Source organism: Gossypium raimondii, chromosome 1, assembly GCF_025698545.1.
Source record: "Gossypium raimondii isolate GPD5lz chromosome 1, ASM2569854v1, whole genome shotgun sequence".
Taxonomy (NCBI): Eukaryota; Viridiplantae; Streptophyta; class Magnoliopsida; order Malvales; family Malvaceae; genus Gossypium; species Gossypium raimondii.
The window spans coordinates 51,504,023-51,529,237 of record NC_068565.1 but is presented as its reverse complement, the minus strand read 5'-3'; the positions used below and the strand labels follow the sequence as shown (position 1 = coordinate 51,529,237).

The window sequence follows — 25,215 nt, the reverse complement described above, 5'->3', positions numbered from 1 at the left end:
GGATATAATTTATCAAACAGAATTTAACCGTGTTAATAATTGAGATTGGATTTGAAATCTAAAAACTATAAGGAATTAAATTATTAAAAAATAAAAGTATAGGGACTAAATTTTAAATTTGTGTAGAGTAGAAAGCATATTTTTGAACTTTGAAAAAGTAAGTTTAAATCAATTACTTTATTATTGTCTCTTTCTTTTGATTTACTATGGTTTTTGGTACAAAAGAAATATATATGGTCCCTCCAAAGCATAACATTGTCAACTTTCTCATTAATTTTAGCCAAATACAACCAAAAGTACTCTGCTACCATTTCAGTTTGAATTCAATTTCATCCCTCATTAATGCCTTCCTATGTGAGAACTGAAAATTTTGTCATTGAAAAATGATGCTATAACATGTGAAATATCTGCCATTTTTTGTTATATATATATATATATATATATATAAAAGTAGTCTACTTTCTCAAAGAGAAACAATACTAGTACCACCATTGCCATGTTGATCCGTGAATGAATACGAACTCGTATTATCAAATGTTGAGGACATGAACGAATGCAGAAAAGTGTCAAACCCTTCGCCAACTCCCTCATATATCCTCGATGGTTTCAAAACTTCTGGTAATTCAGCCTCTCCGTCAAGATATCTCACAGCTTGCCTCATGTTAGGTCGCGCCATAGGTGCATCATTTGAGCAAATTAGGCCTAATTTAAGCACCACCAACATTTCATCTTCTTTATACTTGTCATTAAGCCTAATGTCTACCACATCGAAGAGCCTTCCTTGTGTAAACTTCTCCCAAACCCAATCAATCAACACTAGTTCCTCTTGTGATACATTGGACTCGATGGGTCTCCGCCCGCATGCGACCTCGAGCAAAAAAGCACCGAAAGCATAAACATCGGAGCTCGTTGTGGCCTTTCCTGTCTTAGGTAACTCCGGTGCTAGATACCCTAGTGTACCAACAACCCTAGTTGTCCCTGGATTCGAACCGTGTTCATACAGTTTCGCCAACCCGAAATCTCCTAACTTTCCATTCAATTCATCATCTAACAACACATTACTAGCTTTAATATCTCTATGAATCACAATTTGTTCATACCCTTCATGTAAATAAAGAAGCCCTGAAGCAACACCCTTTATAATATTCAATCTTTGTTCCCAATTAAGTACTATTTTAGGGTCATCAAACAAGAACTTATCTAAGCTACCATTAGCCATGTAATCATAAACAAGAAGAAGGTCACCTCTTCTCCTACACCATCCCAATAATTGAACCAAGTTCCGATGTCGAAGTCTCCCAATACTCGCGATCTCCGATACGAACTCGCGTAACCCTTGTTTCGATTCGTGAGAGACTCTCTTGACAGCAACTTGGGTTTTAGAATCCTTAAGCTTTCCTTTATAAACTTTGCCAAAACCACCATGACCAAGTAAAGCTTTGTCACTAAAACCATTGGTTGCTCTTTTGAGTTCATGGTAATCATATCTTTGTGGCCCAATTTCCAATTCCCAATCTTCAATCACATCAGCATTCTTGATCTTCATAAAGATATAAACAGCAACGGATAAAGCTGCTATAACAAAAACAACAGATGAAACCGAGACACCAACTTTTAAAGCTGTATGTTTTGCCGGTGGTCGGGGAAGTGAAGGTAATGAAGATAGATCAAGAGCTTGAGCTTCTCCATTCATTTTAAAGCTCCAACCTAGAATATAATGGGAACTAGCAAGTAAACCAGTTGAAGCTGAGAACCCAACATACATAAACTCTTGGAGAAAAGGTGAAAGGTCTACCTTTAACGGCAAGATCGGCAAACTCGGTTTTTTAGAACTCGATGAAATCGTTACATTAACCAGTTTTTCAACTGAGTCATACTCAATCCAAACTAGAATCGGTTTCCCACTCTTGAGACTAACATTTTGCTTCACCAAACCAACCCCATCGATGTAATAACCAGCAGGAACCGAAGCAGTTGAGTTCAAGCTGTTTATGTCGATTCCAACATGGTTGTCGTTGATGTCTTGGAACTCAAAATCTTGAACCGTATCGAACTCAACCGCAACGAGATAATCCGACGAGTTGCCCACATCGGTAGCATTGAGGATCCCTAAGTACTGACTAGGCAGTGCTTTGAGGTCTTTAGAAGCGGCGATTGTGAAAGCCAAACCATGGCCACCGAGCTTTGGGTACTCAGGGACTATGGCCATTGCAAAGGTGGTTGAAAAGGAGAAAGCTTGGCCATTGCTGGAGTTTTTGAATCTAAATGGTGAGCTATAAAAGGCATGACCCTGTAAACGACTGGTGTCGTTTGTTAATTTTAGAATGCCATTGGCTTGAATCTCTGCACTTCCTGTTAGTGTTAAGTTGGTGCTGAGATTTGGGGGTTTGAAACCTGGGAAGAAGAGAGTATCAGTGGGTTGGGAAGAAGAAGAGATTAAAAGGGGGATAAGAGTAAGCAAAACCAGGAGGAAATAAGGCATTTTCTAAAGATAAATGGAGAGTAAAAACTGTGAAATCTACAGGAATGTTGTGTGAGGTCTGAAGGGAGTTTGAGCATTTTTCTTTGGGGGGTCTCCTTATCGAGACAGAAAAGGGTCGGTGGAATACTAGAGTATTTTAGATATTTTCATTTTCAATAATTAACTCAGATAAAATGTTAAAAATCGAGTTTGATTTGGTCCGTTTGTATTACTTTTTTTAAAAGTATAATACATAGAAAATTATTAAAAATATTAAATAAATATTTTTTAACAAATTGAAAATAAATTAAAAAGTAATATTTATATCCAAATTTTCTCACTTTTCGAGTAACCCTTTGAGCCTGAGTGGCCCAACTCATGGACATATTTACTTCCTAACCCATAAATAAAATGATAATACAGTTCAGTACACTTGAACTCAAGCTCCTTTACATTTATAATAATGTTCATACCAATTGAGCTAAGAGTCAATCAACGTTAAGGTTTATTTATTTATTTTTAAGATTATTAGTATTGGGTTCACATAAATAAATAATTTTAAAATGATAATCAAGTACCACATTAAAAGAGTGTTTAACACGAATACCAAATGATAACGTCACCACTTTTAAATAAAAATAAATCAATTTTTAATGACTAAAAATATTTTATAAAAATAAATATTAAATAATTTAACATACTCTACTATGTTGAACTCGTTTAATAAATGAATCCCAAAATATTATTATTACTTAATTTAATAAACAAACGTAAATGAAATTATTCATCCTACATTAGTGGAGTGCAGTGGTGAAACTAGGGGGTCGCAGGGGTCCCGACCTCTCTAAAGTGAATTTTTTTTCATATGATCCTTTTAAAATTTTTAAAATTTTAAATTAATAAAGGTAATATTGCACTTCAACCTCCCTAAAAATATAGAAATTTGATTTAATCTTTTAAAAATTATAAATATATAATTTATTAAAATAATAAAATTATATTTTTTATTATAAAATTATAATTTAATTTCTATTCCTAAAATTCTTTTATGATTTCGCACCGCATGGAGTGGACTTGACCATGCCATGCCATCCCAAACCAGACTCGAAAAGTCTAAACTGATGACTATTTTATGGAGTGGACTTGGGCATCTAATACAATTGATGACTATTTTAGTAGGATATAAAAATCGGGTTTTGAATATCTAAATTTGAGATTCATCGTATGTGATTATATTTATAAGTTTTCGAGTTTTATTACATGTTTTTGTGATATTATTTAATATCGATACTATTGTTAATTGTTTATAAAACTTAAATTAAATAGAAATTTGAGTAAATTATACATTTGTAGCCACTCAATTATTAGTAAATTTTTTATTATTCAATTATGAAAAGTTACAAAACGTTCACTCAATTATTTAATTTTGTCGTTTTTAATCATCCAACTATATTAGATTTTTTGGTGTTTTTACTTTTATGTTATTTTGTTGGTGATAAAAAGACAAAATTGAGCAGTTCAATCATAATTTTTTGATAAAAAAATACTAATAACGGTAACTAGTGTAATTTACCCTAAAAGTTTGCTTATGTGCCTAGATCCGCAAACATTTTCGCTCATTACCTTGCGATAGAATGTCTAAGAACAGAGAAAGAAAGTTACTTGGATTTAGGAACGATGAACGACACTGGAGCGGGATCTTTGCTCCTCAGACCAAGAGAACTAGATTGATAGCAGAAAGGGGAACGTTTTGGGAGAAGGAAAGGCAAAGAAATGCAAAAGATCAGTTTTTTGGGAGCATTTACCTTTTAGGAATCTGGCACCGACACAAGCTTCTAGGGTTTACTTTTGGAGAGTGGGTGCCAGCTAAATCTAGGCTGACTTTTAATTTGTTTTCTTTTTCAATTTCGTTTTGTTTATTATTTTGATTCTTGTTTTTAATTCTGTTTGTTTCTTCACTCTCGTAAGCCATCTTCAATGGGTTAACTTGTACTTTGAAGTATTTTATCATAAATTTCACCCCGGTTCATTTCAAAAAAGAAAAAATTTAATGTATATAACAAAATTGAATGAGGTTAGAGCCTTTGCTCCCTTTCTAAATGGAATAATAACAATTTCAGTCCCTTCTAATTACAAAATTTTCATTTTAAACCTTGTTTAAGCAAAATATTTACTTTTAACTCTTCAAATTTTTAAAATTTTATTTCCACTCAATATTGAATTTCTGTCTTCACCTTATTAGTTACTCAATTGATTGAGACAGAATTAAATTTTGATAATCAAGCTAAAAAAATAATCATAATTCTTAGTCAAAACTTTGAAAATTTGAGGTTTTTTTTTTTTTTGAATTTTTTTGATTGTCTTTCAACAGTTAACGTAATGTCATTTGAAACGACAACATGTGATTAAGGTTATTTAGACAGATTTCTTTATTCAAAATTGAAGGCTTAAAAGGACAAATGATATTATTACTAGACCTGTCCATGGGCCGGGCCGGGCCGGGCCCACAAAAAATTTTCAGCCCGTTTACTAGGCTCGGGCCCGCCCCGGCCCAAAATATGGGCATGATATTTTGCCCAGGACTGGCCCGAAGAAAAAATATGGGGCCCGAGCCTGGCCCGGTCCGGCCCGGCCCGTTTTTAATTAAAATTAAAATTATTTTTTAAATAAAATTAAAACTAATTGTTATTAAAATTAATTGTTAGTAAAATTATCAAATTATTAATTGTTAATTGTATTAATTGTTGTAATAAAATCTAACATTTGATTAGTAAATTTATCAAATTATTAATTGTATTAATTGTTGTAACAAAATCTAACATTTGATTAGTAAAACAAACTTGATGTTTTATTATTATTATTTTGTAACACTAGTCAAGGAAATGAAAGTAAATAAACTTAAAATAAAAAACTATTATATTCTAAAAATAAAATATATATATTTAATATTTTTCGAGCCGGGCCGGGCCGGGCCCGGGCCAAAAAAATCTTACCCGAGGCCCGACCCATTTTTTAAACGGGCCTAAAATTTTGCCCAATCCCATATTTCGAGCCTATATTTTTACCCAAACCCTCTCATATTTCGGGCGGGCCGTCGGGCCGGGCCGCCCGGCCCATGGATAGGTCTAATTATTACCACTACCATGCTTTGTGTCTTACTTTTCAATTACAAGTTCAATTTTGTACAGTTCAATTTTTTTATTAAATGTCACAAACCTGTAAACTAAAATTCAAATAGTTTTTTTTTTCGATATCTAACATTAACTGTCAGATCGACTTGGATTCAAGATATGTAATTCTACTCATCATTGAGTATTGATGCACTGCACCGGTTATCAAATCGTCGCTTGAAGTTCATTGGCTATATTAAAAAGAAAAAAGAAAAAAACTTTACACCCCCAATGACTTAAATGAAAACTTTTAAATAATTCATTAACCATTTTGTAACTTTTTAAAATTAAATTATCAAAATAAAGCCAAAATTATATATGTATATATTTATTTAGATTTGATGGCTTAATAAAGGTTAAATTACTGTATTAGTCTTTGTATTTTATGAAAGTTATGAATGTAATTTTTTACTTTAATTTTCATCAATTTTAGTCCCTATATTCAATTTCAAAATTTTAACCTTGACCCAAATAATAGTAGTTAAATTCAATTACTAGTCATGTGTTATGCGTATTTAGCCCACATTCTCTAATTGAATCATTCTAACATTCTTATAAATTTCAAAATTTGAAATTTCAATTTTGGCACAAATGACAATCGTTAACCCATAAACTAAATTTTTAGTGAGTAATTTGTAAAAATAACACGTTGACATGGTATTACACATATGATAATATATATATGTTTAGCATCAAATTTTGGAAAATAGCAAAAATTAACCATTATCATTTGGTAAGGACTAAAGTTTTAAAAATTGAAAAGTATAAGGACTAAAAATGACCAAATTAAAGTATAAAGACTAAATAAACAACTTCTACAAAGTACAAAGATTAATAGTAAAATTCAACCTTTAAGAAATAATTAAAGCACAACATATTGTTTTGTAGGAACAAAAAGGAAGGCTTGCATACATCTAAATGCTAACCAGACATGCACAAACTACACTACCACATAAGTTAACCTCTAAATCGAACTCTGATCTTGAGTGTAAGGGCCCAATTTTGCTCGGGCCCTAAACATCAACCAGAAACAAAAATAAAAATAAAAAATCCCAAAGTCCAATTACATTCATAGGCCCAAATGGCTTGAAAATAAAGACTTAGAGGCCCAATGGGCCAAGCTATTTCAGAATGTCAAAAACCCTAAACCTGCCGGAGCCAAGGCCGACCGAAGAGTGGCTCGAAGAGAGGGGAGAGGTTTTCTGAATTTTTTTTAGAAATGGGGATGAAATGATTTTTTTTTGAAGTTTTTTTTGCTTATGTAGGGTGCCAAAACAGCACCATTTTAAAAGGGTCTAAAAGGCCCAAAACGATGCCGTTTCGGGGGCCGACCCGATCCAACCCAGCAGTTCCGCGTGTTTTTTAATGGTCTATTTATGATTTCGGTCCTTCATCCACTTTTTAATGATATTTCAATCGAGTCCTATTTCGCTTCTTTTTCTTTTTAAAATTTTACCATTTAATTTTTGTTTTTGTTTCATTTTAGTCCTTTCTTATTGTTATTATTATCCTACTTTTTATACTTTCGAAAATTAGATTGTTTATGTTTTTTTTGACTCACACATTTACTGTATTATTGTTGTTATTATTATTATTATTATTTATTTTTCCTTTATTATTTAATTAATATTAGAGTAGTAATTAACTATATTATTAATATAGTAATAGCTATGCTATGATTAGTAGCATAATTATTATAAAATCGATATTATTATTATAAAATTGATATTATTACTACAAAATTGGTATTCTCATTATTATTATTATAGTTGTATTACTATCATCATTTTGTGCATTATGTCACAACCTATTCATTCGGTTTTTTAAAAAATATACGTATCTTTCTAAAAAAGAAAAGAAAAAGGGTCATCTTCGTTTTATATAACATGTAAAATATTCAAAACTGAGGTAATATTCATTATTTTTGGAATTGAAAAAATCGTGTTCATAACTTACGGAATATGGCTTCATTCTAAAACCAAGATAGTCGAATATCTACTTTAAAATAAAAAAAAATGAGAATTAAGCAGTGATTAATTGGCGTTTATTCTCGTTTTCGAGGATTTAAGATATTGTGTCCTAACTTACGGGACATAATCTTTTTTTTTCTCGCTTAACTTGAAATAAGCCCTTTTCACGAAAATTATTTTAGTTAGGTAGTGCCTTAATAAAAAATAAAAAAAGGATGGTGTTTTAAACTCTTTTCAATTTTTTAATTTTTGACACTGAAGACATCAAGTAATCAATTAGGTACTAATTTTGGGCGTAACGAGGGTGCTAATCCTTCCTCGTGTGTAACCGACTCCCGAACCCATTTTCTAGATTTTTGTAGACCGAAAAACATTGTTTTAATAAATCGAACTTCTTATTAAAACGATCAAATCACGAGATGACCTAATCACGCCTCTTAAAAATGATTGGTGGCGACTCTCATTTTTATCTTTTCTTAAAATAAAAAGTCGATTTAAAAAAAAAAGGGTTCGAGATTGAGTACGGGTAAACTCTCTTTCGACTAATGAAGCTAGCTCTAGAGTTCATCTTCCTAATATCAAGGTATGAAGTTGCATTTGTGGATGAAAGGAGTATCACTGACAATATCATACTTGCCAAGAGCTTGGGATATGGGAGATCAACCTTATCTTCAAGATGTGCCTCGAAAATTAAAAACATTGTTCTCATTAATTAGTTTAATCACTAGCTGGAGCAACCCTAAGTCATAAGAAGAAACTTTCCCTAAATTGGCTTTAAATTAAGTTGAAATTTTCACAGACAAAATATTGGAAAGCAAATAGTTGGTGCAATGCATGGGCACTCATGGTGTGCTTTTCAGACAAATGATCATGTGCTTCATATTTAAAAATAATGTAACAGTTATTTAACTACTACCAATACTGACAATCAACAGTGTTGCCTTGTCGGTTCATTAAAGCAATGAACCATTTTGCTGTAAACAAATGACAAGAATCCAAAATGGCTTCTCTTGTTGGCTGTGTTTTATGGTATTCTCAGTATTAAATAGTACAGACAACCACTACTGAAAAACATCACCTTGGGCCATGTGGGAACTAAAAAAAATGAGCCATGCTAGTCCAAATTTCCCATAATAAGCTGAGATTTATGCATCCAATTTGCTTAAGAACAATTTACCTTTTTATCATTCAATTTCAAAAAATATTGAATTATTCAAAAGTTTTTATTTAAGTCACTGGGTTATTTTTATTTAAAAAGTCCGGTTAGCGAGTTCTAAGTGACAATTCGACAATTGATATAATGGTTCAGTACCCATTGACGAGTAGAAGAACATACCTTAGATCAAAATCAATCTGATGGTAAGTGTCGAAGATCAAAGAAGAAAGTTTTTTGGATTTTAGTTCACAGATTCATGGTGTTCAAAGTTGTTTCTTGAAAATAAAGTGAACTTTAGAAAAGAAGGGAACGAGAGCTTTTGATTGGTGCATGCGGTGTGAACGGATAAGGTTATATAGCAATGATTTTAACAGTCCAATGACTTAAATGAAAACTTTTGAATAGTTCAGTGACTATTTTGTAGCTTTTTGAAGTTGAGTGACCAAAACGTGAACTTACTAATATGTAATAATAATATTATTTTTTGCCTAGTTTTGTTACTAGTGTAATAATATGGGAAAATATTTATTTAATACATATGTGTTACAATAGTTAGACATAAAATAAATAATGTTTGGTACAAATTTGAACATGAAATCCAAAAGATGAGTAAAACACTCGAAAAAAAAAAGACTTCTTCAAAATAAGAAAAATAATTTCCTTCTATTTTAAAAAATAAGTCACGTGAGTGAGTGGCTAAATTATCAATTGATATTAGTTTACCGCTAACTCATACTAAAACACACTGAAAATAACTCGTATCAAACATAGCATTTTTGTGCTAAAATGACATGAAAAACAAAACCTACTAATTTTGACTAAAAAATTTACTCGAGTGAAAACGAGACACTGGTGCTCACAAATTTCTCGAGTTTGACTAAAAAATTTGAACTTGATCTAATAATTGTTGAGTGAAGCCTAAACTTGAGCAACTCGAGCTATTGGTTGAGTCGAATTCAATCTTGGTAATACTTGACTCGAACGACTCATGAGTCTTTCATTTTTAAAATATTATTAAATTACATTATTGTCCTTAATATATATCATTAACTCTAAGTTTAACTATCGGGTTGAGTTAAAACCTGAATACTTACAAGCTTAATTGAGCTGAGTTGGAGTTCGAGCATGAGTATGAAAATGATAAACGAGCTTAGTCAAACTTGAGTTCAAGCTCAAGTCCTTCGATTATATCCTGTGTTGCTCGATTGTTTAAAGACCTTCATATCTTCCAATAACGATCATGCTAGCAAATGCCACCTCTTTTTCCTCGATTCTCATATCTATATATACAACTCAACCCTACCAAAATCTCCACAATGGCAGCCTCCGTTCTCTCCAAATCCGAGAAATGTAGTGTTTGCAGCAACAAAACCGTCGGCTTCGCATCCAAGTTTTGTTGCTCTAAGTTCCTCTCTTGTTGCCACTGCAATGTATCGTGCGCCACCGGAGCCAACCACTCGAATATCTCTTCCAATGCTGCTTTCCACCCTTCGGCTACACCTTGCTGCCCTTCACGGGCTTCGGCATCTTTGTGCCAATGGCTCTTAAGCTTACCTCTCAACATTTGCTTCAAATTCATCGGTAACATCTCGAACATGTACTCCCTAGCATCGTTGGTGATCATCTTCGAGGAATAAAAATAGGCTTCTGCCATGATTATTACGTTAGCGTAACGAAGAGCAAGCCCCGCCGCTCCCACCGTGTTCTCCGGTGCCGATTGGACAAGCATTTGGTTCTTCTCAGTGTTTACATCCATGTATCTGATTTTGGTGATGAATTTATCGATTTTTGTGATGGATGAAAGACGAAAAGTTACGCCTTTGGGTGATTTTGGGTTTGAATTATAATGTAGCCTATTGAAATTTCGGTTCTTGGCGGTGATACAAGGAAGGCTAGAAACAAAAGGTTCGAAAACGGTACATATTCTAACGAAAATGACGGCTACAATTTGTGCCATTAATGCAACGATTTTATCGAATGTTTGATTCCACAGAGAAATCTTTCGGAAATGAATAACTTGTTTTCTTCGTGAAGATATTTCTTCGTTGAAATAATCAATTTTGGACCCACTATTCTGTCTCCATTTCTTTCTTTTCGATATCTCCATTTCATCGACGCCTACCAAAGATGCATATAAAACAGACGTCGAACATGCATATTTCTCCATTTGATCAATGGTTTTCACAACATGTTCGGTGTTAAAATCGAGGGTTCTTGCATCAATGATCCCTTGTTTCATGTTATGATAAGCGGTGTCGAACTTACTGAGTTCGACATCGATACATTTCTTGCCCAAACGAGAGACAGTAGCGGCTGCTTGGTCGAGATTCTCGAGCATCTCTTCACATGCAAGGCTAAGGAGATAGGTTTCGTCATCGGAGTTCAAAGTGACAACGCCTGGGGATTTCATGATACCATTACGAAGTCTATGGAATTCATCGTCTGATAATGATTTGTAAAGGGCGACAAGACGGACCATACATTTGGCTGTCTCGAAAGCTAATATTTGAAGCGTCGGAGAACAGGATGATGATGATGATGATGATGATGATGATAATGATAACGATGACGACGATTTTGTGTGGCGAGAAACATGGGATTTGTTTGAAGATTTATTTTTACCTGCAGGTCGCCACGCCATGGATGGACAACACGACCAGAATGTTGTTGTTGTTTTTGTTTTGGGGATCCCAACGTTGGAATCCGTTTGGTTTGGTTTAGGGTTTTAAGGATAAAATTATTTCGAGATGATTTGAGGAGATGATAGAGATTTAGGGACATTTCTAAGCTTTTTCATTGCCTTCCCATAGATGGAAAATTAGAAACATAAATCATGGGGTTTTTTTTTTATTTGTTTTCTTTAGAAGAGAAACATAGAAGGGAGGGAAAATTACAAAAGAAAATGGGTGTATTATGAAGTTTTATTTATTTGCTTGTATAAAAATAATAATTGTTAAACATGAAATTAAAGTCTAATGATGATACACCTTCTTTATGGGTCGGGTCACTCGGTTCGTCTGAAAAGTGGGAGGATTTGGGTAAAAATATAGATCCGAAAAATGAGTCTGGACAAAATAAGGGCTATTTAGAAAACAAGTTAGACTTCAGGTAAAGCTTTTTTGGCTTGGGCCGGGCCCGAATTTGCAATAAGAAAAAAAACTATTGTTTTCTTACTATTTTCCCACTGTTTTGTTGTTGTTTTTTCACTGTTTTGCTACCATTTCATTATTATATTGCTACTATTTTGTTGTTATGTTTAGATATTGTATAACTATTATTTTATAGTTAATTTTGCTACTATTTTAGAGCATTTGCTTGTTAAGCTGCACTTATCTTAGTGTTATTTAAGTATAAAGATTTTTTAAAATTTATTTTTAATTTGTTGGGAAACATTTATTTTAACATTTTTAGTGTTTTTGATGTATTATATATTTTTAAAAAATATATATAAAATAATATAAAAAATTTAATATGGACGGCCCAGACTGAGCCTGAGTTTATCAAATGAACCTGAAATTTTGTCAGAACTTAGCTCGACCCATAAACAGGTCTACATTTTAATCACTTATGGTAATTTTTTAGATAATTTCCTAATTATTATTTAACTAAGGTTTGTAATAGTTTTGTATACATCTTTTCATGGGCCAAGCTTATGTATTATATCATCATATTTTATTTTTCTCAAGTTGATCCGACCAAAAATAAATGTCTGAAAATCTACCTAAAGTTACTCATATTTATAAAACACTTATATTATTTTTAAGTATTTAATAAATTTATTTTTTTCTTTTTATTAAAATTTTAAACATAAACAACTTAACATATTTTTTAATGTTACATCATAATATTATATATTTAATTTTATGTGACATAAATTACATAATATATAAAAATAAAATAAATATATATATATTACAAAAGTATGAAATAGGTTGGGCCGGGCTCAAACCTTTAGTATTGGAGCTCAAGCTCGACTTATATTTTAAACAAGTCTAATTTTCTTTGTCAAAGGTCATTTATGTTGGATTTTTTTTTTGAAATTTTTTTACACAAAGCTTACATTTATCTATAATTCCTCCCTACTCTTAAATCAGAGGAAAAATACACTAAAATACGTTCGAACTCACGTTTTCCTAATTGTCATAATAGTAATAATACCAATTGAACTAAAGCTCGATCAATAAAATCATTGAAATTAATCATACTTTTATTTTTATGCTTCAATATATACAACTTTGTTGAGAAGAGGACTAAACAATATATAAAACAATCTTTCAGAGATACATTGTTCACACAATCTTTATTGGAATTAGTCATTACAAATACTAATTTAAATAGTTTAATTAAAATTAAACACATACATAATTTTTACAAGAGTAACTCAAAGTCGTAGGGAATGGAAAGCTAGATTTTGGTATACATCAATTAGGGAATGGAGTTACAGAAGTCGAAAAATCGAATTATAAATACGTATGTTCAATTGAATTAAGGTTCGGTCGACATCATTATATTATAACATGTGAAAGGACGTAAATTTAAGCGCATTTAACCCATATTATCCTTTGATTTACTGTCATACTCTTATGAGCTTGGGGTGGGGGAGGGGCAATGCTAACTTCATGAAAATCGTACATGCATGCATGCATGTGTGTATGTATGTATGTATGTTCAATATAAGGTCAAAACTATGAATATGTTTTGCCTTCACTATCACTAGAACACATTATTAGAATTCATGTAGAGTTTATCTATATTGTATATATGATTAATTTCTAGAATATATCAGCATATGAAGTCAACAAAATACGAGGATCAGATTATGATAAAAACTAAATATATCAGCTTCATGAACAAAACCCAAATTTGAATCTTCATAATTCACAAGAGAAATTGAAAATAGAGAAAGCTAAAGAAGGAGAAACCTTTTTTATTATTTGGATGTCCATCAAGCATCATCATCGATCATATAAATCGGAAAGAGCTTTTCAATTGATGCAAGGATTGTTGGATTACGCCGGCGATAAGATATTATCCGTTTCATAGATAAAGACCCTCATGAGGCTCGAGAGTCGGGTCCTAACCGTAGCTCAAGATCCAATTCTACCTGAGACGACGAACCATGACTCGATCTCGAATTCTCTCCGACCCCATCTTTTCCCTTAGGGCTGGCACCAGAGCCATTATCATCATCCCTAGGAACTTTTTTCTCTCCACTAGATTCTAATATGGTTTCCGAAATTAGATAACGATCTTGAACTTGAACTAGACCGAGTGTTATATCTGAAGAAATTAGTACGTTTTCTTCGAAAGATTCCCTAAGTTTAGCCCTATCTTTCCTATGGATGTTCATATGACCACCAAGAGCTTGAGCGTTCGAGAACCCTTTTTTGCAGAAAGAACATGTGTAAGACTTTGAATGAATTGAGACATCTTCTTCTTCTAAGGACCAAACTATTTGGTCTGGTTTTTCAAGTTTTGGGTGTTTTGTCTCCATTTCTAAGGCTTGAAAACAAGAGAGGAAGAGATGAAAGAGAGGGGGCACAAGAGAGTCAACTTTTAGGTTTATTTGTAATGTTTTTAATTAAGTACTTAAAAGGGTGTACTCCTTACATGCATGAACATTGAACAACATTAGTTTTATTTTGGATGTCTGAATAAACATCTCATTGACCAAAAATACCTGTCACGTTTTATGACTAATTGATGGATTTAATTATATTTAAATGATCTATATATGCATTGATTAGTGCTGGTAGTGAGTCCAACATTTATAATTTTATATAATTTAAATATGCAATTTCGTTTTGGTATAATGATAAATTCAGTCCTTAACGTCTGTTAACTCTTTATATTTTGGGAATGAAATTTAGTTATTATTCTTTAATAAAGAATCAAATTGTTTTTTAAATTGAAATCAGGGTCTCCACCGTCAATAGTAGTGACTATTCCCTTCGCCATGGTTGCTCTCCGAAGAGGTAAACGGTTGGTCATAAAAACATGAATCACATTGCTTTTCTTTAATAGAAATGTTGACTAAAATATTAATTTTTTAACGATGTTGACTTGGTAGCCCATGTGGCAATCCATGTGCATTTCATGCTAACATGGCGCTATTCAAATAATTAAAAATTATAAAAAAATCAAAAGTTCATTAAAATTCTTAAAAAAAAACATAAAAATGCACAAGAACCGCTATGTAGGTTTCCATATTTAAAAAGTTAACATTTTAGTCGGCCATTCCGTTAAAATAAATCAATTCGACTCTTTTTTAAAAACAAGATGGTCAAATTTGATTTTTTTTTTTTAAGTTTAAGACTTAAATTTAGTTCCAAAAAAAAAAAGAGCCAAATTGACAAGAAAATGTAAAGGTTAAGAGTTAAATTTAATATTATGCTATTTCTTTTAAATATAAAATTATTATCCATATAAAATTTGAATTTGAATTGATTAAACTATCTGTTGGATATCCGAATCTTATTAAATATCCGTATTAAATTGTTATCAAATGCCACCTGGGGTGTGCTTATCTCTAGAGGTGATCATGGGTCGGGCAGCCCGGCCTGGCCCGGTGGCCCGCCCGAAATATGGGAGGGTTCAGGTAAAAATATAGGCCCAAAATATGGGTTTGGGCAAAAAATGAGGTCCGTTTAAAGCCGGGCCTCGGGTAAAATTTTGTTGGCCCGGACCCGGCCGGGCCCAAACCGAATATAATAAAGATATATATATTTAAAAAAAAATTTCTCATTTCCCCTCCCCATTTCCCATTTCCCATTTCCCTAAGCCCGTAAAAATCCCTAAGCCCTTTCTTCCTCCCTTTTTTTATTTTAATTTTAATTATTAGTATTGTTAAATTTGTTGATACAATATTTCATGGGCAAGGGTTCTACTCTAAAATAAAAATAAAAATTCTTTTTTAACCCTTTATAATTTATAAAATTTTAAAATAGTAATGGTAAAATTACACTTTGCCCCTCAAATGATAAAAAAAAGTTAATTTAATCTTTTAAAAATTATAAAAATATAAGCTATTAAAATGGTAAAATCATTTTTTTTCTATCATAAAAAAAGGGCCGGGCCGGGCTTAGTATTTTTCCCAGGGCCGGGCCAGGCCCAGGCCTAGGAAGTGGGCTAAAATGTTTTTTCTGGGCCTGGTCCGAACCCGGCCCGGCCCATGATCACCTCTACTTATCTCTATACATTTTTTTTTATGTTTATGTCTGCTTTGCGGTCCATATTCTGATTTTGTAATTTCCCTTTTTGATAATGTTGTCTTCAAAGTTCGAACACATATTATTTTTCCATTGGAAGTATTTTAAATTTTTTTGTTTTGTTTATTTTGTAAATAAATCAATAAAATTTAAAAAATTATAATACTTTATTTACAAAATCACACGATAAAAATGTTCAATTAGGCTACGTGGAATAATTAGTATGCTTAATTTTTTGTTGATCAATCATTCAAATTGACCTAACTAATTATTATATTCTATATGTATGTATAATTAATATATGATTTATTGGACGACAAATACTGTTCACCCTCTAATCTAAGGGATATATATAATACCTATATACCAACCATGAAGTTGGGCACATCCTAAAACAACATTAATTAAATCCTTTTCTTTGGGTTAATTTTATATTAATATAAGTACGTATATTATTAAGAGATTAATATCATCACAAATTGATCGATTAAGTCTTAGCTCGATTGGTATGGACATTGTTGTTAATACAAGAGGACGTGGATTTGAATGCGTATAAGCGTATTATCCTCTTATTTACGGTTTGTGGAGAGGATATAAGTAGTTCTAGTCATTCTATCAAAAAGAACAGATATGATCAAAACCGAGATTATTCAAAATATAATAATAATATCACAAATTCAACTTAAAACCTATGTATTTGGGACGATTTTAAAAGCAAAAGTTAGTTGCCCATGAGATTATATATATTGCTGGTGATGTAATGCATCACATTATTGAATTAAAAATATTTTTCAAAATATCTTTAAATTATAATTTAGTTTACAGTTTTTAATTTTTTTTTTTGGTAAAAGAGAAATAAACAAACTAACTACATAGACTAGGTCACCCCCAAATGGGGAGATGTCATGCAAGTGTAGACCACCTCTTCTATCACGAACTAATTTGACTAGACTATCAACATCTTAATTATCCTTTCTAGAGATGTGCCAAATACTCCAATGCTCCATCTGAGATAAAAGACAATGATTTCTCCTAATCAAAGCAGAATTGGAACCATCTGAAAAACTCTCTTGGATGGCCTGAGCAGCCTCAAGATTATCAGTTTGAATCAACACATTATCATGACCTTGATCTATTAAAAGAGTCAATTCATCCAAGATGCCACACAATTCAGCATCGAATAAGGAATAGTTCCCTAAATATCTGTTAAAGTCGAGAATCCATCCTCCATTTTGGTCTCGCACCATTCCTCTTGTTGTATCAAAATTGGTTGCATTTTTAACGGACCCATCAGTATTTAAACATACCCAATTACCTTGTCAGTATTTTTAAAATGTATAGTTGATACAAGTTTTGGGTGTAGAGCTTCTACAATTAATTTGGTCCAATGTAAGGAGAAGTGGAAAGCTGTAAGATTGAATGGGGATGGAAGCATGATGGAGCTATAGGGCTCTCTTACGGAGAAGGAAAGAAAAAGTGGGAGAGGAGACTCATTGTTGTCAGAATCAAACCAGCTGATTAGATTGAGAACTAGTTAGGTTATTGATTCAGAATAAGGGGTTAGACTGATTGACCCACAAACTAATTGAACCAGCTAGTCGAACAAGTTGAATCATTTTTCTTTATTTTTAACATTTTTTTTATTTTTGATAATTTATTCAATTAAACTGGATAAACCAATCAAATCAAGAATCAATACTCTGATCGGTACAACCTCCGATCCAGTTCTGAAAACCTTGAAAAGACTCCTCTTTCTTTGACCTTATTATTTGTAGGATGGTTATAAGCAAGAACGAAGCTAAGAACTTTGTATAGGAGGGTCAAAATAAAATTATAATTTTTTGGGAGAGACCGAAGCTAAAATTATTTATGTTTAAATGGTTGAAATTGAATTATTAATATTTAAAATGCAATTTATACATATAATTTAAAAGAAAAAATGATTATATTGAATAATTAAATTTCAAAGAGATAAAAAAGATATTATATCCTTCAACTAGGGACCAAGGCCCTATCTACCCTATTTACGTATAACAGTATTTAATTAAATCCTTAAAGAATCAATATCGTATGAATTTAAATCCTTACATTAATTTAGACATTAACTTAAGCATTAAACGTCAATTCAAATGTAATGTGGATCATATTTTAAAACACGAGGTTAAATTGTAGATACATACTTATCGTAAGAATATCTTATATCTAATATGTTAAAACAACAAAATAATACTAAAATTGAAAAATCTAACGTAAAACCTTATAAACTAATATCTGTTATGGAAGAACCGACATTTATTTTATTTTGTCGAATCCCAACTTTTTTTTTATTAATCTCATTATAAGTTCTAATCATATCTGTTCTTTTTAATATAATATCTAGAACTACCAACAGCCCCTCCCCAACTTATAAATAGGAGAATAATGTGCTTCAGCATACTTGAACTCACGTCTTCCTGTATTGACAATAATATCTATATTAATCGAGCTAAAATTCAATCGACATCGAATCCAACTTTAAATATGATATTTTTATTAATTAGTGGATGCCCAAAAGATTTAACTAAAGTTGAATTGGCCTCAACAACTATTCCCTTTAACCTTTTTAATTAATTTTGCAGCCGTCTAATACATTAACAACGTGCCATGTCATTTATAATACAACCTTCTAAATTGTCTGACTCAAGAGCTCACATTTAAAATTAATATGAGTGAAAAATATTTATGTTAAAAACCATGCGAACAGAGATTGTACGTGGAAATTGTTTCGGGAAAAAATCATGAGCAGATGAGAAGAAATTCACTAGTTGAAAAACGAATGATGCAAGAAGAGTTTCAACTTTATCTATTTAAGGGTTGAAGTATAGTTTTATAGCGCCCTTGGCCTCTCGCCCCCACAAATCCTCTTATTTTATTATTGTATTTATTTTTTCAACAAGTGACGAAATTCGGGTCACGCAATCTCTAACAATAATATTGTTCAATACTTTTTATTTTCTATTTTCATACATGATGTCAAATTTCATTTAAAAGGTTCTATTATAAATGGAATAATTGGGTATAGTTGATAAATTTAAGATTTCAAGACCCAATTTAGTTGCCCCCCATTGAGGCTTTATTAAACATGTTTTACTAGTCAAAATAACATTATATTATTCAATTCTAAGATTTCAATATGTGATCCAAATTGAACCGACTTTGTGCTAAATTATTATTATATAAAAGCTTTTCTATTTATTAATTTATATTATCTCTATTAAATTTTATACAAATTAATCAAAAGCAATTAATTAAGAAATTAATCAAAATTAACTATAAATTTCGTTCCAACAAATTTGAATTATAAAATTACGATACATGGATGATTTGACATTTAATGATATAATTTTATAATAAGGTCGGATATCGACGCATGGCACACTACTTGAAAAAGGCACTTCGTTAGTAGTGATATGTACATATACATATACATATACATATATATGGGTAAAATTACACCCAAAGATCACTAAATTATTTAAAAGTTTTTATTTAAGTCATTGAAAGTTTTAATAACCATCGATGAGCAGAAGAACATATCTTAGATGCAAGTTGATCTGATGATCACTGTCAGAGATTGAAGAAGAACATTGTTTGGATTTTGGTTCGCAGATTTGTGATGTTCAAAATTTTTTCATGAACAAAAAAAATGAATTGTAGGAAAGGAGAATGAGAGCTTTCAATTGGTGTAGACAATGCGAATAAAGGTCGTATAGCAACAATTTCAACAACCCAATGACTTAAATAAAAACTCTCAAATAGTTTACTAATCATTTCGTAAATTTTTTAAAGTTTAATGACTAAAATGTAAACTTACCAATAGTTTAATGACCTGAGTGTAATTTACCCTATATATATATATATATTCAATTCTTAAATAATATGATAGTTAGTTGCACATGCAATGTATCTGAATATCTCATCTACCATCTATTTAAAATTGATTACTTTTTAATATCAAAATCAGATTCCATCATCGATCTATGTCGTCTTAACGTCTACTTATGTTTTATAATCTTAAATACTTATTCAATATTAACCCAATTAGTTAAATTTTTAGGATAGATTTGGATCGATGGACAGTGGGTTTACCTCTGGTTAGTGTAAAAATAGTAATGACAGTGAAATTAGATACTATAACGAAAGACAAAAAAAAGTTTAATGCACTGTTCATCCAAACCCACGCTTAATCTATGTCATAAATCAAGATTGGTTAACAACATTATATGATTTGAGATTATTCATACGACGAAAGACGTTTAATTTGAGGGTAAAAGTATTACGGATACCCTGTATTAAGAGTCAGATTACATTTTATCTCATTTATTTAGAAAATAAGTAAATTAGTTTAACAAAGTACCAAACAGTTACACACGATATATTAAATTTTGCTTGAAATTGGGTTCCTTTGACGCTGTAAAAGCTGCATCAGAGGCCAGAAAATATCCAATCTATGAAAGCTCCTTGATGCCTGCAAAATGGGAAATTATGAATATTAATATATGCTCAAACTCAAACCACACACGCACACACATATATAAACCAGAAATTAAGCCTGTTGAGAGATTTTCAATTCGTTACAGAAGAAATATTTAATGTGATATTCGTTCAAAGTCTACGGATCCCTTAACATGTTCGGTATTATTCTAGATTTAAATTTTATTTCTTGATTCTATCGAGAACACAATATGAAAACAAGGTTCACAAATTGAAAGTGTCTCAAAGGTAGCACACCGTCACATTGGTGACATTTATGCCCTTAGATGCCATTAAGGGCTTGGGTTCAAACCCTATCAATGGCAAATGGGCATGTATGGCTTGATTTGACTTAGGCTCTTGACGGGTGACAAACTTGGTGTTACGTTTTTTTAGGGTACTAATTAAAATTTCAAAAAAATTAAGGGTTTAAATAAAAATTTTAAAACTTTTAGAGGACTTAATGACAATTTTCAAAAGTTTTAGTGGTTTAATTAAAATTTTTCAAAAACTTTAAGGGGTTAATAAGAATTTCTAAAATTTTTGAAAGACTTAGCTAAAATTTTCATAAATTTTGAAGAGCTTAACGATAATTTTGCAAAATTATGGGCAGCCAACGGCCCCTTGGCTCCCATAAAGATCCGCCAATGCTCTCGATGGAGTGTAGAGACAAAATCTTGACTTAGGATAATACCAGACATGTTGAGGAGTCAACTCCAAACAGACGATACTTCAAATATTTTTCCCAAAAGAATCGAAAATTCCTCTAAAATAGCTATATATCCGATATACCTCAACAATGAAATATGCCCATTTATTGTTTGCATAACTCTCCATTACACCCTTCAAGATTGTTAGATTAAAACTTCGGATCACTTGAGCTATCTCGAGAAATAGACCATGTTCATTGCAAAGCATCTGCTGCGATAGTATTTAGCGATTAATAACCAGTGTGTACATGTGTGTGTATGTATATATATGTTCATGTTATGATACCCAAAACATACCTCTATGAGTAAGTGGCCTGGATATGGAAGATCTTCCACTACAATGGGGTATACATTCGGTTCATCTCCAATCTCGAAACCCCAGCTTGTTTCGAGTTGGTAATTTTCTTTGGTTTCAGATGATCTAATATTCTTACGACTGGTCACCTGTAAGTTCAAACTCATTACAATTGGCTTAGTTTAGTATTGTTGCTGCTATACGAAAGATCGATTTAAAAAAAGTGTCACGAGAGAGTACAATGGCAAAGCTAGAGAAACAAACTCGAGCTCGACATACCTCGCGGTGCGCCCATTGCTGCAATTTCTCAACTTGGTTGGTCACTCTCCTTAAATACACCATGTGTTTAATGGTTTGATCCAAGAGACCATCAATGCTATACTGAATTTAGCAAACAAGTAACATCGATTACTTTGACAAAGCATATAAGAAACATAAATTCAAAGCTAGCACTGACCTTAGCACCATTTGGAACAAGTTCTCGAAGCTCTTTAAGCCGATCTCGGATCAACTGTCTATCCCTTGGCCTAGCCTTTGGGTTGTCACCCGGTTTAGCCCTTCTTACTTTGATGCTGGACTGCTTTGGTCCCTTTTGGGTTTCTCCGTAATAGTCACTCTCCACGGTTTGAGGTTGAGAAGATGTAGGAAGTTGTGTATTTGATCGATTAGGCATATGGAAAGAACCCTCGCAAACATGACCAACCACAGCTTCCAACAGGTAATCTGGTTCACTGCCTTCAGCTAACATCGAGTCCGGCTCGAGGCCGCTAAAAAGGTCCTCATTCTCCCACAAAAATTCATTGCTTTGTCTTCGAAAAGGTGGTCCTAGTAGTGCTTTATGTAATTCACAACCTTTGGGAAAGCTAAAGAAACTGGCATTGTTGACATTGATCCTATTTTCACATTCAATGTCAAGAATCTCATATAAATATGTTCCAGGAACGTGGAACGTGTAGTGGTTGACAGTGTCGACAGTGTTTGGATCTTCGGAGTTCAATGGGTTCATCGATGCAGTGGTTGAAGACTCTTCTAAGTTCTCTGGGAGACTTGATATTGGTGACGAAGGTAACTCGGTGTGAATGCTGTTACATTTAAATCTATCTTTGATGTATGCTGTAATGGACGAATCTTCAGCAACCTGATATGATAAGATTCACGTGTTTGTAGACAGACCAGTTAATCAGATTCGATTTGATCATAAAAAGTTAATAATCTGAATTTGACTAACTTAAAAATAAAAAGAACACGAAATTGTTGAGTATTTTTCTTTGTCTCAGATGGTGATGTTTGTCTATATATATGATATGCGTATTGTTTATTGATGTGACATACTAGGTAGGTTCTACGTATATCAACATGTATAGTACCCTAAACTTAACACGAGTCTATATGGTCTCATGCGTGATTTCGCAGGAGAACATAGGTACCCATCCTGTAAGCTCATTTGTGAGGTCAATGTACGAACTCGATGGAAACCGGCCCATCCGACCTGAAGTCATTTGGGTCTTGGGCCGGTGATAACAAGAATCATAACATAATTAAAATAACTTTAACAAAAAACATCTGAATCTAGAATTATCCAAACCCGAAATGAACTAAATAATCAACCTAAAATGACCAAAATTGAGTATTAAACTCAAAATGACCCGACCCAAAAAGAAAGATTTGTAATTTTATTATTCCTAAAGAGATTGAATTGAAAATTTTCATTTTTAGCCCTTTGGATTCTCCTCTACCCAAATCCAAAATGACACGATCTTGAAATTATTATAACAATTAACTCCAAATTATTCATGTCCAACTCAAATGACAAAATTTGAAATGTCTCAAACATAAAAATGACCTCAAACTTAAAATGACTCAAATGATCCGAACTTCAAATTGACTTGAATTTAAAATTATCCAAATCGATCAGCCTCGTATTCAGCTCATCCGATACCAATCCAACTTGCAGATATCTATGTCTTTGAAACCTACTAAAGACATGAGAAGACTTGAAAATTTTACAATATCAAAGAATCTATTACAAACAATAACACTATTATAGCAACAATAAGTCAAGTTCAAAACAAATACACACCATCTCCAATGAAGCAAGTTGCACTACTCCATGTGGAAGCACAGGTATCAACACAATTGTCTGTGGATCATCACAAATAATTAACATATAATCGTCCATTTTGAAGATCAAAATGTGGTAAATCTACCATCACCATCAATTGTACCAAAGATTATATTACCTTAATTCCTAATGCAAATTGAAATAGCCATTCCTCTGGACACTAGCGATTGAAAAAATAACACTAATTGTAAGCTTGGAGAGAGTAATTTATTCATCTATCACTTGCAATATCACAACATCATATGTAGAAACTTACCTCATCAACCATCGTCCAATTAGCTTTGCTAGTGAAAATGTCATCATAGGAAACCCAATAATGCTTCCCTGTATGTGCCACTTTACCCACAACCCTGATAAAATGCGGAGACACAATGTCAAGTGAAGTTAGATGGGTCAATCCATTTTGAGTTCAAAGCTTGGGTTCGTATAATTTCTGGTTATGGTGTTCAAATCATTTGGGGTCATGTTTGGGTTCAACTGATTCAGATAGTTGATTTCTGATTAAATTGAATTGTGTTGAGTTTGAATTTAAATTCAAAAAATTGGATTTTCAAGTTCGAATCAGAATTGATGAATTTAAGTTTTGATCGAAATTTGCTTACCCCTTCCCCAATGTGTACTTCAAATGAGACATATGAGCCACCACCAAGTCCATGCTTGTTTCAAATTGGGATGGGATAATCTCACTATTAGAATAAACATCACTTGAGATACTTTCCATTGATTCACTTGGTATTGGATAAACACAATTTTCATCTTCCCACGTCAAACTCCTGAAATCACCAATCCCACATCGGAAATGTTTGATTATTTCTGGTAATAAAAGGTATATTATCCGTTTTAGTCCCTCCCTTTTATTAAGCATTTAATTTAAGCTTTTTTAAAACTTCTTTTAACCTTTAACCACAAAATTTTAAATATTTATTTTGACCCAACACTGAAATCCTGCCTTCACCTTATTAACAGTGTTCTATTAATAATTATATTATATCAAATTAAAATAAAATTGATTAAATCTCGAATCATACCATAATGGAACTAAAATCATAATTAAATCAAAGGCATCCAATTAAAAAGATTAGTGAAACCATGAACTTGAACGATATCAATTAACTATTGATTAGATATTCATTTATTCCAAAAGTAGTATGTGTTGAAACCATTATTGTTTAAACGAGAAACTTACATGGGGCTCTGGTGCCCAAGCTTCCAAAGCACAGCATATTTCCATGGTGAATTGGTGCAAAAACTCTTCAACAACTGCCTTAAACCAGGTGCAGCCATTTTTCAACACAACAACAACAGCAGCAGCAGCAACAACTACAACAACAAACCACAGAGGTATCTCTCACTACTAACAATCAAACAACATAAAACTCCAAACCCATCTCCAATTTTGCATATTCAAATGAACAGTGCATTAAAAACCCAAACTTTAGCTTGAAAACTTAAAACATGGAAGCTAGAACAAGAGGAAAAAGAGAGCTTTGTGATAAGGGATGGTAGAAGAAAGAGATGTTGAAATCCATTGGATTTCATTGATTGGAACTGTTCTTTTTTTTAATAGTGCTACAAGCGGTCGTAATCGAGACTGTCGAAACTGATATGAAC

General features: G+C 32.3%; 4 protein-coding genes across 9 annotated transcripts; all 4 read right to left on the bottom strand.

The window, feature by feature from the left end:
• Window positions 1–227: 227 nt before the first annotated feature.
• On the bottom strand, window positions 228–2,585 carry LOC105786490 (L-type lectin-domain containing receptor kinase S.4). Its single transcript, XM_012612953.2, has one exon. It carries the CDS (start codon window positions 2,480–2,482, stop codon window positions 464–466), a length of 2,019 nt encoding a protein of 672 aa, XP_012468407.1. The 5' UTR covers window positions 2,483–2,585; the 3' UTR covers window positions 228–463.
• Window positions 2,586–10,000: 7,415 nt separating this feature from the next.
• On the bottom strand, window positions 10,001–11,398 carry LOC105787368 (protein PSK SIMULATOR 1). The gene has a single exon (XM_012613722.2). The coding sequence runs from the start codon at window positions 11,396–11,398 to the stop codon at window positions 10,001–10,003; it is 1,398 nt and encodes a 465-aa protein (XP_012469176.1).
• Window positions 11,399–13,547: 2,149 nt separating this feature from the next.
• On the bottom strand, window positions 13,548–14,302 carry LOC105787367 (transcriptional regulator TAC1). Its single transcript, XM_012613721.2, has one exon. The coding sequence runs from the start codon at window positions 14,249–14,251 to the stop codon at window positions 13,811–13,813; it is 441 nt and encodes a 146-aa protein (XP_012469175.1). The 5' UTR covers window positions 14,252–14,302; the 3' UTR covers window positions 13,548–13,810.
• A 5,908-nt stretch (window positions 14,303–20,210) lies between these two features.
• LOC105786489 (transcription factor EMB1444) lies at window positions 20,211–25,215 on the bottom strand. 6 transcript variants are annotated; one of them, XM_012612949.2, is made up of 10 exons: window positions 24,791–25,207; window positions 24,207–24,377; window positions 23,861–23,954; window positions 23,723–23,764; window positions 23,563–23,622; window positions 21,940–22,620; window positions 21,762–21,863; window positions 21,485–21,631; window positions 21,270–21,398; window positions 20,211–20,472 (listed from the first exon to the last, which is right to left on the bottom strand). In XM_012612949.2, the coding sequence occupies exons 1-10, from the start codon at window positions 24,886–24,888 to the stop codon at window positions 20,383–20,385; spliced, it is 1,614 nt and encodes a 537-aa protein (XP_012468403.1). In that variant the 5' UTR covers window positions 24,889–25,207; the 3' UTR covers window positions 20,211–20,382. The 6 variants fall into 6 exon arrangements, with proteins under 6 accessions (XP_012468403.1, XP_012468406.1, XP_012468405.1 ...); XM_012612952.2 differs by having other exon boundaries at window positions 21,270–21,395; window positions 24,791–25,205; XM_012612951.2 differs by lacking the exon at window positions 24,207–24,377 and having other exon boundaries at window positions 24,791–25,210.

What these genes read in the sequence shown, in the direction of transcription:
- LOC105786490 (XM_012612953.2), bottom strand. Translation starts at nt 2,482, where the DNA reads ATGCCTTATTTCCTCCTGGTTTTGCTTACTCTTATCCCCCTTTTAATC.
- LOC105787368 (XM_012613722.2), bottom strand. Translation starts at nt 11,398, where the DNA reads ATGGCGTGGCGACCTGCAGGTAAAAATAAATCTTCAAACAAATCCCAT.
- LOC105787367 (XM_012613721.2), bottom strand. Translation starts at nt 14,251, where the DNA reads ATGGAGACAAAACACCCAAAACTTGAAAAACCAGACCAAATAGTTTGG.
- LOC105786489 (XM_012612949.2), bottom strand. Translation starts at nt 24,888, where the DNA reads ATGGCTGCACCTGGTTTAAGGCAGTTGTTGAAGAGTTTTTGCACCAAT. An exon ending in ATTGGACGATGGTTGATGAG is followed by an intron (nt 23,765 to 23,860) that starts GTAAGTTTCTAC and finishes TTCAATCGCTAG; the next exon opens with TGTCCAGAGGAATGGCTATT. An exon ending in AATTTGCATTAGGAATTAAG is followed by an intron (nt 23,623 to 23,722) that starts GTAATATAATCT and finishes GATGATCCACAG; the next exon opens with ACAATTGTGTTGATACCTGT.